This window comes from Macaca fascicularis, chromosome 13 (assembly GCF_037993035.2).
Source record: "Macaca fascicularis isolate 582-1 chromosome 13, T2T-MFA8v1.1".
Classification (NCBI taxonomy): Eukaryota; Metazoa; Chordata; class Mammalia; order Primates; family Cercopithecidae; genus Macaca; species Macaca fascicularis.
In genome coordinates, this window is record NC_088387.1 from 15618088 (window position 1) to 15636422 (window position 18335).

Here is an 18335-nt window from a genome sequence, read left to right on the forward strand (position 1 = left end):
TTTCTGCCTGGGTATCCAAGTGTTTCTATACATCTTCTGAAATCCAGGCAGAGGTTCCCAAACCTTAGTTGTTGACTTCTGTGCGTCCAAAGGATCAACACCGTGTGGAAACTTCCAAAGCACCCGCTGAAGCCATTACCCAAGCTCTGTGTTGGATCTTTTCAGCCATGCCTGGACTGGCTGGGAAGCAGGGCACCAAGACCCTAGGTTGCAAACAACATGTGGACCCTGGGACCAGTCCACAAAACCATTTTTTCCTCCCAGGCCTCCAGGCTTGTGATGACAGGTGCTGCCATGAAGACTTCTGATGTGCCCTGGAGACATTTTTCTCATTGTCTTGGTGATTAATTCAGCTCCTCATTACTTATGCAAATATCTGCAGCTGGCTTGAATTTCTCCCCACAAAATAAGATATTATTTTCTATTGCATTGTCAGGCTGCAAATTTTCCAAACTTTTATGATCTGCTCTCCTTATAAAACTGAATGCCTTTTACAGCACCCGAGTCACCTCTGGAATTCTTTGATGCTTAGAAATTTATCCCACCACATATCCTAAATCATCTCTCTATGTTCAAAGTTCCACAGATTTTTAGGGCAGGGGTAAAATGTCACCATTCTCTTTGCTAAAACATAGCAAGAGTGACTTTTACTTCAGTTCCCAAGAAGATTCTCATCTCCATCTGAGACCACATCAACCTGAATTTCATTGTCCATATCATTATTGGCATTTTTGTAAGGGTCATTCAACAAGTCTTTATGGAGTTCTAAGCTTTCTCACATTTTCCCATCTTCTTCTGACCCTCCAAAGTATTCCAACCTTTGCCTGTTACTCAGTTCCAAAATCAATTTTACATTTTCAGGTATCTACAGTAACATCCCACTCTACTACTACAAATTTATTGTATTAGTCCCTTTTCATGTGACTGATAAAGACATACCCGAGACTGGGCAATTTAAAAAATAAAGAGGTTTAACAGACTTAAAGTTCCATGTGGCTGGGGAAGCCTCACATTCATGGCAGAAGGCAAGGAGGAGAAAGTCTCATCTTATATGAATGGCAGCAGGCAAAGGAAAAAAGAGGTTGTGCAGGGAAACTCCCCCTTATAGAGCCATCAGATCTCATAAGACCTGTCCACCAGCGTAAGAACTCCATGGGAAAGACCAGACACCACAATCCCATTATCTCCCACTGGGTCCCTCCCACAACACATGGGAATTCAAGATGAGATTTGTTTGGGGACACAGACAAACCATATCATACCTGAACGTAATTCCAAGTTTCCAGAGTTAATAGACATGAGAGTTTTTGGGCATGAGAGTTTTTTATGCTGTAACAGAAGCCTAAAATTTCAAAAATGATTCAGTGATTGAAAAAAATCTTTATATAAAACTGTTTTATGAAGATTTTCCCTGTGAAAACTATTCAAGCAAATTGAGTATAGAATGTACCTTAAAAGCATTGTTTTGAATTTTCTTCAATGTAATGGTCTCACTTCTAACTGTACAAAATAATATCTTGAAGATGATGAAGCAATATGTGACACATAAGCCATTATATTCCCTATTAACAGGTAATGTGGTTGTTAGGTCATGCAGTAGAAAGAAGACTATACGGGTATAAATCTCAGCCCCAAGAGGTATTGATTATTTTACTTCTGTCAAATTAATTAAACTTATAATTACTCAAGTTTCCACATCAAGAAAATGGAGGAAATATTACCTATTTTATGTGGTTGCTATGAAGATTAAATAATTAAGGTACATACAGTCACTTGTTAGCATGTTATATGTTAGCTTTCATTTATTTTATATTATTCTAATCAACACCAGTAAGACAATAGCCCATACTATAAGCCATAAAACAAAATTTTTAAAAATTTTAATTAGTATTGATCATACCCTTCGCAGATTCCCAATGGCCATGATTGAGAAAAATGCTCCCACGATGGAAAAAGAGCTAAAACTATTTAGCATCTGGGAAGTAGATGAAGTCCCTTTGCCGGGATTAACCAAAGAATTGTGGGATCAAATCTATAATTTCCAAGCCAAGCCTGATGATCTTATTCTGGCAACTTACCCAAAGTCAGGTAAGGGTATCAAAACATACAAATATTCAATATTTTCACAAAAATTGTTTGCATAATCTTATTGACTAATGAAGCATGATTGGGATTTGGAGAGAAAAAATTCCTCATTATGGATATCTGTTCTTTAGTGTTGCAGGACATTTAGCATTCCTGATCCCTAGGGCAACAATTTCCAATAGCACTCTCTGAAGAGAACAGAAAAGATTTCTAAATGCCTTGGGAGTAGGTCAGATAATGCTCCCATTCCAGAACCCATAACATACATCAAATATAAGGTCAATAAATAGAAAGACATATGACTTTTCTAAACCTAAAGGCTGCCTTCTAAAAACATGTCATACTCTTAAGTATTAATCTATTATCCCAGATATTAAACACAAATTGATTTTCTAATCCTCTAAAGTTCTTGGAGGATGTCAGTCATGAATTTTCTGCTCTGTACCAAATAAGTGGCATTCAGAAAACCTCAATGATTGACTTTGATTTAAAATGCCTTAGAATTTCTAATTCTTCTCTAAAAATTCCTAGACTGGAATACATCCTAGGAACAATAGGCACACCTAATGCCCAGAACTCACTTCTGATAGGCCGTTCTCCATTAAAAGGAATCGCAGATATTAGAAGAATTGATGATCCCACTCTTGGGAACAGAATATGAAAGGTGAATGTTCTCCATCTTCTTTTTGAAGGAGTAAATGAACAGTATACATTCCCAGAACTGTTTGTTTTTATTAAGTATCTGTGAAAATAAAGCACATATAATAACCAGAAAAAAAATTAATGGGGACATGTAGAAGCATAAAAGAACCAATGTGAAAGGGCTCACAATAACAACATCTGGGACAGTTTGAGCATCAAAAAGAATAATCTCTAACTGACTGGGAGAACATTAAATAAAATCCTCCTGGTCAGCCATGCTGAAGGGACAAGATTGGATGTGTCCTCTAACCATAATAAAAAACAATCCTGGATAAAATATATGAAACCACGGGTTTCTCTCATTGGATTTCAGTTGTCTCCATCTTCAGACTGAAGATGCTTTCTGAACAGGGTTTAGTTTTAGGGAGCAAAAGAAAAAGTCATAACAAACTCATTGAGTTCAAGAGCCAGATATAGGAGTTCTGAGAGATTGAAGTGGCTGCTATTGGCAGGTATGAGTACCAGAGAGAATGAACTACACAAATAAACACCTTTAGATATCTTTAGAGAGGACCCTTTGAGTCTATTGTTGAATGGTAGATGGCACTTGCATAGAGCCCAGCTCCATGAGATCAGTCAAGGAGCTACCAGAAATCTATTAGTCATATAATCCCTAGAGATTATACAAGGGTGAGAGACATTTGTGCTCCAATCAGGACACGATGGGCAGAATTTTGATCCCCATGACATTAGCCCTCTGTTATTACTTGTGCAGTTATTCATATTACATTCCCAAAGGGATTTTGCAGCTGCTATTAAAGTAACTAATCAGCTGATATTTAAATAGGGAGATTATCTTGGACTATCTGGATGGACCCAGTGGAATCACGTGAGCCCTTCAAAGAAAAAGAGGAAGTCAGAGTGATGTGTTAGAGGGGAAAGTCTGAGAAAATTAAAGTATAATAAAAGTTCACTGCATGATTAGAGACTTAAAGATGAAAAGACACAGTACCGATGAAACAGTTATCTCAATACTACAGCCACAAGCAACTGAAATCTCTTGGCATCTAGGAGCTTGGCAAAATACTCTGAAGTCCCAGATGAGAATGACAGCCCTGGCTGATACCTGGATTTTAGCCTAGTGAGACCCTAAACAGAGGACCAGCCATGTTAAGCCCAACTTCTAACCCATCTTGTAGTAATTTGTTACCACAAATTTTTCAACCTGAAACTCCAATGACACAGTAAAAGTAACATTTTAAAATATTTCTGAAAAATAAAGGTGAAATAAAGACTTTTTCTGAGAAAGACAAAAGCTGAGAGAATGTGTTGCCAGCACAGCTGCACTAAAAATAAATAAATAAAAAGTTATATTGAAATTTCTTCAGTGTAACAGAAAATGATAGTACTGAAAACATAGATCTGTTACACAAAGTAATAAGGAATGTCAGAAATAATAACAACATGAGAGGATATAACAGACAATTTTTCTCATTCTTAAATTTCTTAAAGGATAACATATTACAGAGTTTATAACATAAGTGCAAGTCAAATGTATGACCGAAATAAGGCTTGGAACAGAAGAAAAAATAAAAAATACTGTTGTAAAGTTTTCACATAACACATGAAATAATATAATGTTAGTTAAACATAGACTAGGATAAGATAGAGATGCATACTGTACACCCTAGAGTACCTGTTAGAAAAACAAAACCAAGTGGTATTACCAGATATGGCAAATGGAATTCTAAAATGCAGTCAATCCAAAAGAGGCAGGAGAAGAATAGCAAAGGAATAAAGGTGGAAATATAGAAAATAAATAGTAAGGTGGAAGATTTACAGCCAATTATACAGACAATTGTAGTATAGTTCCCAATTATTTGTAAAAGGCAAATTTCAACATCCACATTGATACCTGAAATTACATTGTACCATTTTATACACTATGTGTTATACATATCTATGATGAAATTTAATTATAAATTAGAAATGTTAAGAGATTACCAACAAATAACAATAAAATATAATCTTTGTAAAAAAAATGCAGCATCGCTACTCTTGCACTTTAGGGGCATTATTACGTAAAATAAGGGTTGCTCAAGAGCACAAGCCCTACAATACCACAAGAGTCAATCTAATATACTAGATAGCTACTAAGCGACTAACGAACAGGTGACATAGAAGCCAGGAAAAGGAATGAGTCACATCCCAGGAGGGATGGAGATGGTGGCCCAAAATTTCATTATGCTACTCAGATCAACATGAAACTTAAAACATATGAATGGTTAATTTCTGAAATTTTTCATTTTATGATTTCAGACCACAATTAGCCTCAGATAACTGAAACCACAGAATGCAAAACAGTGAATAAATGATTACTATTTTATTAAATAAAACATTTTAAACGACCCCAATTAGAGTGTACTTTACACATAAACCATGATAGGTTGAAAGGAAAAGAATAGGAAAATATATACCCAACAAATAATACATATACCATAGCTAGAATAACTATATCATAAGGGAACAAGTATTTTACTAAGGATAAGGAGAAACATTTCATAATGATAAAAAGGGTAATTCATCAAGGCAAAATATTCCTGCATGTGTGTATACTTAAATAACAGGACTTCCAAATACATAAAGCAAATACGTGAAAATTAAAAGGAGAAATAGATAAATTCATAATTATAAATAAAAGTTTCAATACTTCTCATTCAGTAATTTCTAGAATAAGTAGAAAAGATATGTAAAAATTTTGAAGACCTTAACCATATTATCAGCAAGCTTGATCTAAAGATATTTTTAGAACCCTAAAAAATACTACTCTACTCAACAGTACCAGAACCCACATTCTTTCCAAGTGCACATGAAACGCTTACAACTGTAAACCATCGGATGGGATTTAAACAAAAATTCTCAAATATATCTAAAATATTTGGAATTATACAGAACATGCTATTTGAATACAATTAGAATTAAATTAGAAATCAACAACAGAAATATATGCACAAATATTTAGAAATAAAACAATATAATTCTAAATAACATATCACTATAAAGGATAGTAGAAAATACTATAAATGGAATGATAATAAAAAGAGCCTATTACAATTTGTGAGAAGCAGTTAAATTAGCACTTGACGAAAGATTTTTTTAAATGAATTTTATACATGTTATATATGTAGGTAAGTATAACTTACACTTATAGTGGAAGTGTATGTAGGTATACGAAAGATCTACAATAAGTAATTTAAAGTTCCAACATAACAAGATTAAAAAGTAGAGGAAATTAAGCTCAAATTGGGAACTTTCTCTACCTGATAAGGGACATCTATAAAAAAATCCACATTATTTAGTAGTGTAATGGAAACATCATAGATTTCTAAAATACTAAGGAGCTTAATAAAAAAATCACTTAACCTACTAAGCAAATTTAGTGAGGTCACAATAAGATACATAGTCAATATACAAAACTCTATTATCTTTCCACATTCCAGCAACACACAATTGAACATGACATTTTAAAACTACCATTGATAAAATAAATCGCACCTGAAAACATGAAATATTCAGAAGTAAATTTAACAAAGTTGTGCATGATTTCAAAGTGAAAACACTTACAGGGAGAAGGTGTATAAGTCTTAAATAAATAAGGAAGCATACCATATCTATGGATCAAAAGAATTAATATTTTTAAGATATCAACTGTTTCTAAATTAATCTATAAATTCAATCTCAATCAGAAACTGATGAATTGATTACAATATTTATATATATATGAAAATGTAATTGTCATTAAAAGCCAATTTTTTGAAACAAAGAACACAGTGGTAAGGTTTATATGAGCTGATTTCCTGACATTTAACTCAGCTTCAGCATTCAAAAGACTGTGATATTTTTGTAAGGATAGACATAAAGAATTGACCCTTACTTGGTGGGGCATGCAAAAAAGTCAAAGTGCAAGGCATCAGACCTCAAAATATTAAAATTAAATCTATAAAACCATGGAAGTACAGATAGGAGAATAGCTTCAAACTTTAGGTTAGGCATCAATAATTTGGGGAAAAAATGGAAAGCACTAACAATTATGGTTTGCATTTAATGTAAGTTCAATATAAATTAGACTTCTTCAAAATGAAAACTTCTGTTCTTCTAAAGACCCAGTTATACCACCTCATACCAGTTAGAATGGCAATCATTAAAAAGTCAGGAAACAGCAGGTGCTGGAGAGGATGTGGAGAAATAGGAACACTTTTATACTGTTGGTAGGACTGTAAACTAGTTCAACCATTGTGGAAAACGGTGTTTTCCAACCTTGAGGAATCGGTGGCAATTCCTCAAGGATCTAGAACTAGAAATACCATTTGACCCCGCCAACCCATTACTGGGTATATACCCAAAGGATTAAAATCATGCTGCTATAAAGACATAAGCACACGTATGTTTATTGCACCACTATTCACAAGAGCAAAGACTTGGAATCAACCCAAATGTCCATCAGTGACAGAAGGGATTAAGAAAATGTGACACATATACACCATGGAATACTATGCAGGCAAGAAAAACGATGAGTATGTGTCTTTTGTAGGGACATGGATGAAGCTGGAAACCATCATTCTCAGCAAACTATCACCAGAACAGAAAACTAAACACCGCATGTTCTCACTCATATGTGGGAAGTGAACAATCAGATCACTTGGACACAGGAAGGGGAACATCACATACCAGGGCCTATTGTGGGGAGTGGGGAGCGGGGAGGGATAGCACTAGGAGATATACCTAATGTAAATGACGAGTTAATGGGTGCAGCACACCAACATGGCATATGTATACATATGTAACAAACCTGCACATTGTGCACATGTACCCTAGAACTTAAAGTATAATATAAAAATAAATAAATATGTGACACACATGGAGAGAAGATATTTACAATACATATATCTGGCCAGATGGTATAAAGAACTGTTAGAACAGAAAACAAAAAACTAAATTTATTAAACTGGGCAAAGATGTAAAAATGTATCACCAAAAAGGTTCACTATTAACCAATAAACACAAAACAAGATACTTAGCATCACTTATGATGAAAAAATGTGAATTAATACTATAATGAAATACCACTACACACCACTTCAAATGGCTAAAAACCTGAAAATAACAAGTGTCGATAAGGACACGGAGCAACTGAAATTCCCATGCACTGTTGGGGAGGATGTAACATGGTATTAATGTTGAACAGTTTCTTATAAAATTAAACATGCACCTAACAAACAACCCAGCAATTTCAGTCCTAGAGATTCACCCCCACCCCCAAAATAAAAATCTATGTTCACCCAAAAACCTGTACACAAATATTATAGCAGACTTACTCAAAACTAGCCCAGCACTGAAGAAAACCTAAATTTGTATTATCATACAAATGAATAAACAAATCATTGCTTATCCATAAAGTTGAACTGTTCTCAGTAATAAAAAGAAATGAAAAACAGATATATACAAGAACATAAAGGAATCCCAAAATAATGAGGGTGTGTGAAAAAATTCAGACATATGAGGACATGCTGTATGGTTTCATTTATATGATATTCAACAATTTACAAAACTAATTTATATTGACAAAAAATAAATCAGCAGTTTCGTGGAGTCAAAAGTGAGGAAAGGAATAACTGCAATAGAAGGTTCTACTCTTGACTTTTGTAATGGCTACATACAGTTGTCAAATTTCATTAAACTATACATTTCTAATAGGTTCATTCTATTCTATGTAATTTTTACCACACTGACGTTTATTTTAAAAAACATGATGCCATAATGATGAAAAAAACAAAAAGAAAGAAAAACTTCTGTATTATGATTGAAGATAACTATTATTCTTCTCTTAGGCTAAAAAGAAGTAATTAAGCAAAAGAATTTAGAGGAATTGTAGTTCTTCCCTAATTTATGAGGGAAAGTTCCTTATATGAAGACCTACCTCGTAAATAGAGGAAAAAATTTTAACATAGGTCGAGTACCTCATGTTATTAAGGATTTATAATAAACTAGATGTGATGAGAAACATTTAGCAACCATGATAACAGAATGTCATATTGGGAGATACAGCATTTTTAGGCATGAAGTGTTATAATATAGGAAATGCAGAAATGGTTCACTCAAACATGATAGTTGAGAGACTATAGAGTAAAAAGGAGATAGACAGACAGATATATACATATATACATACATACATAGATGCATAGATAGATACTTAGATACACAGAGAGATAGATGATAGATAGATAGAATGATTGATAGACAGATAGATAGATAGATAGATAGATAGATAGATAGATAGATAGATAAAAGTGCAATACAACAGCTTCATTTTTTGCCTTGGCAACATTGATCTAATTTCCAAGTGCTCTCATGTTGCTCCCTTTCTTCAAAATATTCAATAACTTAGAATGAAAGATCAGTTGACTAAAATTAAAGAACTATTTCAAATATTTTCAGGGACACATTGGATGCAAGAAATTTTAGACATGATTCAAAATGATGGTGATGTGGAGAAATGCAAAAGAGACCATTCTCTACATAGACATCCTTTCCTTGAACTGAAATTTCCCCATAAAGAAAAACCAGGTGAGTAATAAGCACCAAAATAGAAAGGACTTTCACTTCAAGATTCCAGAGCAATGTGTACTGTCTTCAACAGAGCTTCCGTGGTAGCCAGAAGTAGCCTGCATCTTTCACGAGGTGAAATTGTTCACAGGCCAACGAGTCAAACCCTAGACTGGGTCTTCAGGGCTCCCTCCTGTTCTAAGCTGGTGGCCTTTGGCTTCCCAATAAGATTTTCATTATATTTCTCATACTTCTCCTTCCCAATTTTACAATAAAGAACACTCCCTCTCCTTTGTATTCACCTTCATATGTTTGAATCAGTGGAAAGGCCAGAAATCAGCAATCTGCTATTGTAAAAGGACAGGTGTGATTTCTGAAGAAAAAGGAGGAGAAGTAGGGGGGATACACCATAGACATGCAGAATTCACTGTGGGAGCTGAAAAGGTTTCCTCAGAGTGTAAAACCTGGTGAGTAACATGAAATAAAGAAAGATCTCCTAGAAGGCTTTCAGAAAGAAAAATGCTTTACATGTGTTTGTGGATAGACAGCTAATATTTCCCATGGGAAAAAAAAGTGAAAAGAAACTAAACCAATTTTAGTTGAAGAAAGAAATTTAATTTCTTTTGAGAAGTGTCTGTTCATATATTTTGCCCACTTTTTGATGGGGTTTTTTTTTCTTGTAAATTTGATTGAGTTCTTTATAGGTTCTGGATATTAGCCCTTTGTCAGATGAGTAGATGCAAAAATTTTCTCCCATTCTGTAGGTTGCCTGTTCACTCTGATGGTAATACAATTCAGAACATAGGCATGGGCAAGGACTTCACGTCTAAAACACCAAAAGCAACAGCAACAAAAGCCAAAATTGACAAATGGGATCTAATTAAACTAAAGAGCTTCGGCACAGCAAAAGAAACGACCATCAGTGTTCTCACTCATAGGTGGGAATTGAACAATGAGATCACTTGGACACAGGAAGGGGAACATCACACACCGGGTCCTGTTGTGGGAAAGGGGGAGGGAGGAGGGATAGCATTAGGAGATATACCTAATGTAAATGATGAGTTAATGGGTGCAGCACACCAACATGGCACATATATACATATGTAGCAAACCGGCACGTTGTGCACATGTACCCTAGAACTTAAAGTATAATAAAAAATATAGAAAAAGGAAAACAAAAAAGAAATAAATTTAATTTCAAAGATCTTCCAAGAATGGCAGCCTATTGTAAAAGGATGGGTGTGATTTTTAAGAAACAAAAGAGAGAGAAAGAAGAGAAAGGAAAAGAACAACCAGATATACAATGAACACTCCCAGAATAATTTGAGGGCAAGAAAGAGCTTTCCTGAAAGTCTAAAAGCTGAGAGAATAAGGAAATAAGAAAAAGTCTCCTAGAAGGTTAGACAGGACTGAATGCGTTGTATGTCCTTGTGGAAAACAATTACTCTTTCCAATGAGTAGAAAACAAAATGTAATCACTCTTTAGACTAAGATACAAATGGAAGTCAAGTATTTTGGGAGATTGGCAAGAATAAATAAAGAATGTAAATTGTTTCTTGCTAGATTGGGTGATTGCTCTTGAAATGTCCTCACCACGACTGATAAAAACACATCTCCCTTCACAAATGATTCCACCATCTATCTGGAAAGAAAACTGCAAGGTAAAAAGAGTGGGTATTTCAAACTTCCCCTAACTTGGGGATATAAACTATAAAACTGAAGGTATTTTTCAAAATAATATGCTTCCAAATACATTTTCCAAAATATAATTTGCTATTTTTCTTAGACAAAGTTCTTGGTATCATGGATTATGTAAATTTGAAATCTGCAAAGTCTATGTTTTCTAAAATTCTTTTCCCTCTAAATATATTTCATGAAAAATTCTTGGTCAAATTTTCCAAAATTGAGTCTCTGTTGCTCCAAATCAGAGAGTGGATCGGGAGCTAGAATGGAGGGAAACACATTGAAAAATAAAACCATGTTGCTTTGCTCTGCCAAAGTACTAGAAGATACTCTCCTGGCCTCAGAAGCAGAAGTATAGAATCTGCTCCTTGTTAAGGCTTCCACGCCTCCATAATCTACTCAGTGGACTAAGCTCAAACCTGTCTTCATTTTTATCCCCCTCACCTCTATATCTGATCTGTCACAAAGTCCAGTTCATTCTTCCCATCCTGTAATCTGTGCACTACCCTGCATCACTACCACCTGTACCCAAGTCAGCTCACTGCTCTCTTCTCCTCCCACTTTGTCAGCCTGCCTCTAGACCTGCCCCCTCCAACCCCTCCTCCCTATAACCGCTATTCTTCTGAAAACACAAATGTGACTAAGGCATTTCCCTACTATAAACACTTCCACAGGTGGATGAAGATGCCTCCATATCCCCTATATGACTTCAATGCCCTTGACAGTCTGCACCTTGCTTCATCTCCTCCCCAGTGTCTTCCCATTCCCTGATCGTCACTACAATCCTCCTGAAATCCTACATGTCCTTTCACACGCGGAGCATCCCCACACCTTCCACATGCTCCCATTAGACTCAAGCATCTCCTCATCTTTACTTGAATAATTCCTTCTTGCTCTCCTGGTCTTTTCATAGAGACCTCCTATAGGATGCTTCTCTGTCTCCATGGCTGGGTGAGTTCTATGCATCTATATTTTTGTATCTGTGCAAGGGTTTACCTCATCATTTGGTTCAACACGTTACATTATAATTTTCTCTCTTCTTACATCAATGATCAGACTGTGAGTTCCTGATAGGTGGGGACTTGATTGTACCCAATACCTGTCAGGTTAAACATTGTCTGGCACATAGGAAGGGTTAACGTCTCTGTTCTGCATTTGTTGACTGAACAATACTGAATTTCCAGTCATCACATTACTATGCTCCTCTGTCCCAACAATGTTATATGTGTATGTGTCTGTGTGTACACACATATATAGTTATATGTATAACCCATGTAACATATAATATATCATACACACACACACACACATATATCAGCAAAGACACTCTAATCTTTGAGAACCACTGTCTGCAACATTCCTCCCTGTGAGTCTCATACAAATATCAAGGAACTAGCTCTGGACTCAGTGTCCCAATTATCGTGACTAGGCCTGACCCACTCATGTACTAAGCAGGAATCAGTGGGAGTCCCTCCAGTTCTCTGAAGGTCATTTACTTCTTCTATTGAAAGATAACACCTGTTCTCTCTTTACCTAACACTAACCCTAATAGGAGCCAAATGAGATGGCATGCACAAAAATGTTTTCTCACTCTCTAGTCTTTCCCCTGTTGTAGGAGTCTGGAAAATTTCTTTCAATTAATTGAGACACAGTTGAAACTCACCATTTCATGGACTGTTCCCTGAATGCCCGAGAACGCTTTGCTTGTTTGGTTTGTCAAAACCACTCTGAAGTGGGGCACTCTCCTTTGTCTTAGCGTTCTCCGTGGCTATCAGGATTGCAGAGTCAAAAAGGTTCCCTTTATTTAATATTTTAATTTATAACTAGCGTATCTAATGCTATAAACTTACAGGATAAAGTTACCATGGTACTGAAACCCTCGCTTAGACTATTTCTCCTCAGTCTGTTTTTCTCTCCCTGGCTTCCTTCCCTCCCCTTGATTTCAGATTGTCTATGTGGCCAGAAATCCCAAGGATTGCCTGGTGTCTTACTACCACTTTCACAGGATGGCTTCCTACTTGCCTGATCCTCAGAACTTAGAGGAATTTTATGAGAAATTCGTATTAGGAAAAGGTGAGTGCAAACTGGTTTTTTGGTACCCTCTTTCAGGAGACTCTAACAATAAGCACCTCTGTAAACTGGAGGGGAAAGGTACAAAAGACATCCTGATTGACGAGGTCCTATCTTGATGATCTGGGACTGGAGAAGCCAGGTAGAAGAGGTATTTTTCCAAAATAGAATACAAATGTACATTGAGGTCAACTAGGGTCGTAAGATTTGAGATAAACGTAAAAAGCCCAAAATCCTTGACTTGAGATTCAAACAATCAACTTCAAAATAAGAAGAGGCAACATTTCCTATGGAAAGACCTGGCAGTGCGAAGGCATGAGATGATATCCTGCGGTTTAATCTAGCAGTGTCATTGGACTGCCGGGCCACCACGTATAGTTACGAAAGTCACACACCGCACAGCCACAGAGAGCCTTTCCCATAGGTCTTAGTGAACAATCTTAGACCTGTTCACCTGCAGAAACTTCACATTAGAATTAGCAGCCATAACCCCTCATCTGCTTACTAGCAAGATCACACCATCCAGAGAACCAGTGAACACATGAGGGCCACACTTTTCAAAACAGCAGTTGACTGGATTGTACCAGGTGTCAAATCAGATTGGCAAGGATGTCAAACCCTTCACAGAAGAAGAATGTCTCATGGAAACAGCAATCTCTAGACAGAAGAAAGACAAGATGACTACATAAGGTGATTTAGGATGTAAGGACCATCTTTACATATTTGTATGAGCATTAATACAGAAACATGATTATAGTATTGCATTGTAACAGCAGTGAGCAGAACCTAGACAAATGTATGAAAATTACATGGTGTCGCCTCCATTTCATTAATGTCTCTCAAATAATTAGAACTTCCATAAGTGAAATGGCTGAGTTGTAACGCTAAGAGCTCCCGGTCCTTGAGCAACTTAACTATCCTTGAGGAACTGTATCAGGGACCTGAGCTTCATTATAACCAGTTCTGACCACAACATTCATATTCTTTTGAGGGAAAAGAAGAATCAAAATGAAGTGACTTCCACAACATGACCTGAATAAAAACAGGTATCTGTGGAAAAGTCAATAAATAATAATTTTCACCAAGCGTGTCTGTCCAGTGACAATCAAGAGAAATAACCTCATTAGAACATTTTCTCTAGAAACGTAAATAAAATTGACTGACAGATGCCAATAAGAAAAAAAACAAATCTAGATTGCACCCCAGGTGAATAGATTTCCAATGTTTATGCAGAGAAGTTTTGAGAGCCGGAAAAGTAGAAGGAAGCAGAGGAAGAGGAGATCCAAGCTTCTTTTCTTATATGATTTTTCCCAAGGCCTGGGTTGTCTTACTATTCTTTGTGTCAATTTGGCTGGACTGTGGCACCTACTTATTTCAACAGACACCAATCCTGGTGTTTCTGTGAAAGTATCAACTTTGTAATTGTGATTTACATCTATAATCAGTTGACTTTAAGAAAAGGAGATAATGTTAAATATTAATAATATGGGTGTTCCTTATGAAATCAGTTGAAGGTCTTAAGAGAAAAAAAACTCAGGTTTCCAAAAGAAAGGATTCTGCCTCAAGGTTGTTATATCAAATCTTGCCTGACTTTTCAGCATCCCCTACAGATTTCAAACACACTAAGCCCCACAATTGCAGGAGCCAATTCCTTTAAATAAACCACATATACATAATTAACATTATATATGTACATTTAACTATATATACATAGGATAAAACCATTGCTTAAAATAAATTATACAGGTACACATATATATAATGCACATAGATAAAACACACACATACATACATATACATGGATGAGTCTCCTTTTTACTTAGTTTCCCTTTCTACAGTTTCAGTCACCCACAGTCAACCCCAATCCAAAAATATTACAGAATTTCAAGAGAAAAAAGGATAGAGAGAGGGAGAGTACATTCACATAGATGTGAATATATTTCAGAATATTGTTATAATAGCTCTGTTTTATTATTAGTTTTGTTGTAATTCACTCACAGTGCCTAATATATAAATTAAAGTAACATACAAATGTGTGTAGAGGAAAAAAGACATACACTATTATAACTTGGTGGTACCTGTGGTTTCAGGCATGCGCTGGGGATTATGGGATATATCCCCTGTGCATACAGGAGGAATAATGTATTCTCCTCTCGATTTGCCTATTGCTCTGTTTCTCTGGAGAACCTGGCTGACACAGATACCAGTCACCATGAGACATGCCAAGGTTCGAGTCACTGAAAATGTACATCGCTGTTCGTCCTGATTCAAAAGAGAGCATTTCACACACTTGCTCACTAGGTCTGTGGTCATTTTCCTCTGGAGAATGTTTTCCATCATCCTTCAGACAAACCTTCACGTCCACTTAGCACAATGCTTGCAACATAGCTCACACTGAATAAAGATAATTCCTGTGTTTATAATGACTACCCAGAACCAAACCGGGAAGCTGCCAAAAGTTACAACCTGTCAGGGAACTAAAATATTCTGGGATAAAATATGCTGCTGGCTAACTCATGTGTGCATGCATTCTCTTACCAACTGGTGGAAAGAAAATGCATCCCGTGTTTACCACGTAGACGCCGTCTCAGCTGGAAATAGATGTTGTCCTCGAGGGCACCTTTCTTTCTGCTGCTGCTGTGTCTCTTTCGGAACAGGAACTTACAAACTTCATAGCACAGCGATACAGGGAAAGCAGCAGGAGGATCCTACCCCTATATCTGATGGCCTGAATTAGTTGAGTCTGAAACTAAACACTGTTTACCAGGAACAGGGGAAGTACTTTATTGTCTAATGTTTTAAGGCATGTCACAAGACATAGTCGGTGTGTGCAAAGGCACGTATAATAAATGTGTACTATAAATCTCTGCTTTACACCATATAGACAAAGTGTATAGTAGACAATTACTTCCACTTCATTAATTAACCAGAATGAAAGTTACAGAAGATTATTTCAAAGCAGCGCTAATTTATTTTATAGCCTTGGGTTTTCTCCCGGTAATTGGAACTAACAGTGCTTTGTCTTCTTCCAGTTTTCTATGGGTCCTGGTTTGACCATGTGAAAGGATGGTGGGCTGCAAAAGACACGCACCGGATCCTCTACCTCTTCTACGAGGATATAAAAAAAGTAAGTGGCACTGAGACTTATAGGTCAGACCCAGAAACCCTCCTGCAACGTTATTCTGTTAAACGAGCTGTTGCTTTAATTGGCCGAGCTCTTCTTCTTTCCCCTCTCTTCACAATGCCTTTTTCTTCCATGGTCAGAATCCAAAACATGAGATCCACAAGTTGTTGAAATTCTTGGAGAAAACTTTGTCAGAGGACGTTATAAACAAGATCGTCCACCATACCTCATTTGATGTAATGAAGGATAATCCCATGGCCAACCAAACTGGGATACCATCTCACATATTCAATCACTCCATCTCAAACTTCATGAGGAAAGGTTGGTGGCATTTCTTTTCCTTAGCTCAATTCTAAAAAATATTCTGCCCTCTAAGCTAAGATAATTTTAAACCTAATTTTCAGGAAGAAGTGACTCATTTCAGTTAAATTTTGAATCTCTGCTCCCTTCACACTGCCTGTTTGCTGAAAGCCAATGTCAGTGGTTCTGAAACTTTAGTCACATTAGAATCTCTGAAAGCCTTGCTAAAGCTCTCATTGCTGATCTCCACTCCGAGATACTTATTCTGTGGGTCCAGGAGTTGCCCTCAAATTTGCCTTTCTCTCAAGTACTCAGGTGATGCTGATGGTGCTGTTCACTTTGATTAGAATACCCAGCTCAACCATGAACACCCCCTTGAAGGCTCGTGCATCCTCTGAGCAGCTTTGAACTCTTATCTTTTGTCTCTCCCTGTTGTTCAAAACCCCAGCTAAGCACTTAGTACTCAGATTTGTAACTATTGGCATTCATGTCTGTCTCCAAGATAAGATAACAAGCTGCCTCGAAGAGAGAGCTGTGTTCAGTTTTTTTCCACTAGAACCTAGTACAGAGACTCACACCTCAAAATAACTCAATAAAGGTCTGTTGTGTGAGTGTACTGATGAATGAACAGTTTCTGTCCTCAACAAGCTAACATTCTAGATACATGAAGAAATAGCTGCAAAAAAATTACAAACAAGAAAGTAAAATGGAGGCTATACTAGGAATTCCCCAATACCAGTTCTCCCGACTGTATCAAAATTACCTTTAAAAACAGTGACCCCATTCCTGAAGATTCCAGTTAACTTGTTGAAGTTGGAATCTAGAATTTGATATTATGGTCAAGCATTTCAGATTAACTTTTTCAAAGGGTAGTAAACCAGTAGAAATAAAGCACTAGAATAATTTAGAGAAACAAACAAATAATTTAGAGAAATAATTTAAATAAACCAGTAGAAATAAAGCACTAGAATAATTTAGTACAGCTTTTGTTGGGCTGACAAGGTACAACAATTTGCAGAAGATCACTGGTATCTAAATGTCACTTCTGGTGCCTTTACTCTTTAATTTTACTCCGCAAGAAATATCCGCTCCAGTGAGGTTACTGACATCTTATAAGGTCTTTCACTGTCCCTGGGAAAACAAGATAGGATGTCCCCAAGGAAGTCCATGATGGTAACGAGCTGTAGACTTTGGGTTGGGTGCACTAGAGCCAGGAGTGTACCCTGGAGCAGAAGATTCAGCACAGTGCGGCACCTCAGTGGGGCCTGCAGCATTTGAGGAAGGAATATAAGGATGCTGTGTGCCTTGTGGTAAGAAAGCCAAGTGGAGTGGATATGAGGGACCATTCATAGTGGAAAGACCAGGTGGAGTGGGACTGAGGGACCATCACTCATGGGAAAATCATGTGGTTAGGCTTAGGAACCATTCACTGTAGAAAGGTCAGGTTGAATGGGTGCAGAGTCTGTCATGAACTTCTTTGATGTCCTACAGGGATGCCTGGAGACTGGAAGAACCATTTCACTGTGGCTATGAATGAGAACTTTGATAAGCATTATGAGAAGAAAATGGCAGGATCCACACTGAACTTCTGCCCTGATATCTGAGAGGAACAACAACAAAATAAGAGACAGAGACTATGCCAACTATTTTGCCTTTTATTCTGTTGGGCAAGGAACTGTGACTGAATATGGAGCGTATGAGCCTCAGTCCGTCTCCTATAGGGTGGCTAGTCTGCTATACTATTAAAACATGATTTAAAATATCAACGAACCAGCTATTCCAGTAAAAAAAATAAAATAGAAAATTAGAGAGCAGAGTCTGCCTACAT

The 18335-nt window shown here is 36.7% G+C and overlaps 1 protein-coding gene and 1 long non-coding RNA gene across 3 annotated transcripts in view; one reads left to right on the forward strand and one right to left on the reverse strand.

Annotated features, from left to right (window-relative positions):
* LOC135966776 (uncharacterized) overlaps window positions 1–18335 on the reverse strand; it is a 407986-nt gene that overhangs the window by 83276 nt on the left and 306375 nt on the right. The window lies entirely within an intron of this gene.
* On the forward strand, window positions 1864–18311 carry LOC102146803 (sulfotransferase 1C3). Its single transcript, XM_005575207.5, has 7 exons — window positions 1864–2088; window positions 9223–9351; window positions 10894–10991; window positions 12960–13086; window positions 16116–16210; window positions 16348–16528; window positions 17999–18311. The coding sequence occupies exons 1-7, from the start codon at window positions 1917–1919 to the stop codon at window positions 18109–18111; spliced, it is 915 nt and encodes a 304-aa protein (XP_005575264.4). The 5' UTR covers window positions 1864–1916; the 3' UTR covers window positions 18112–18311.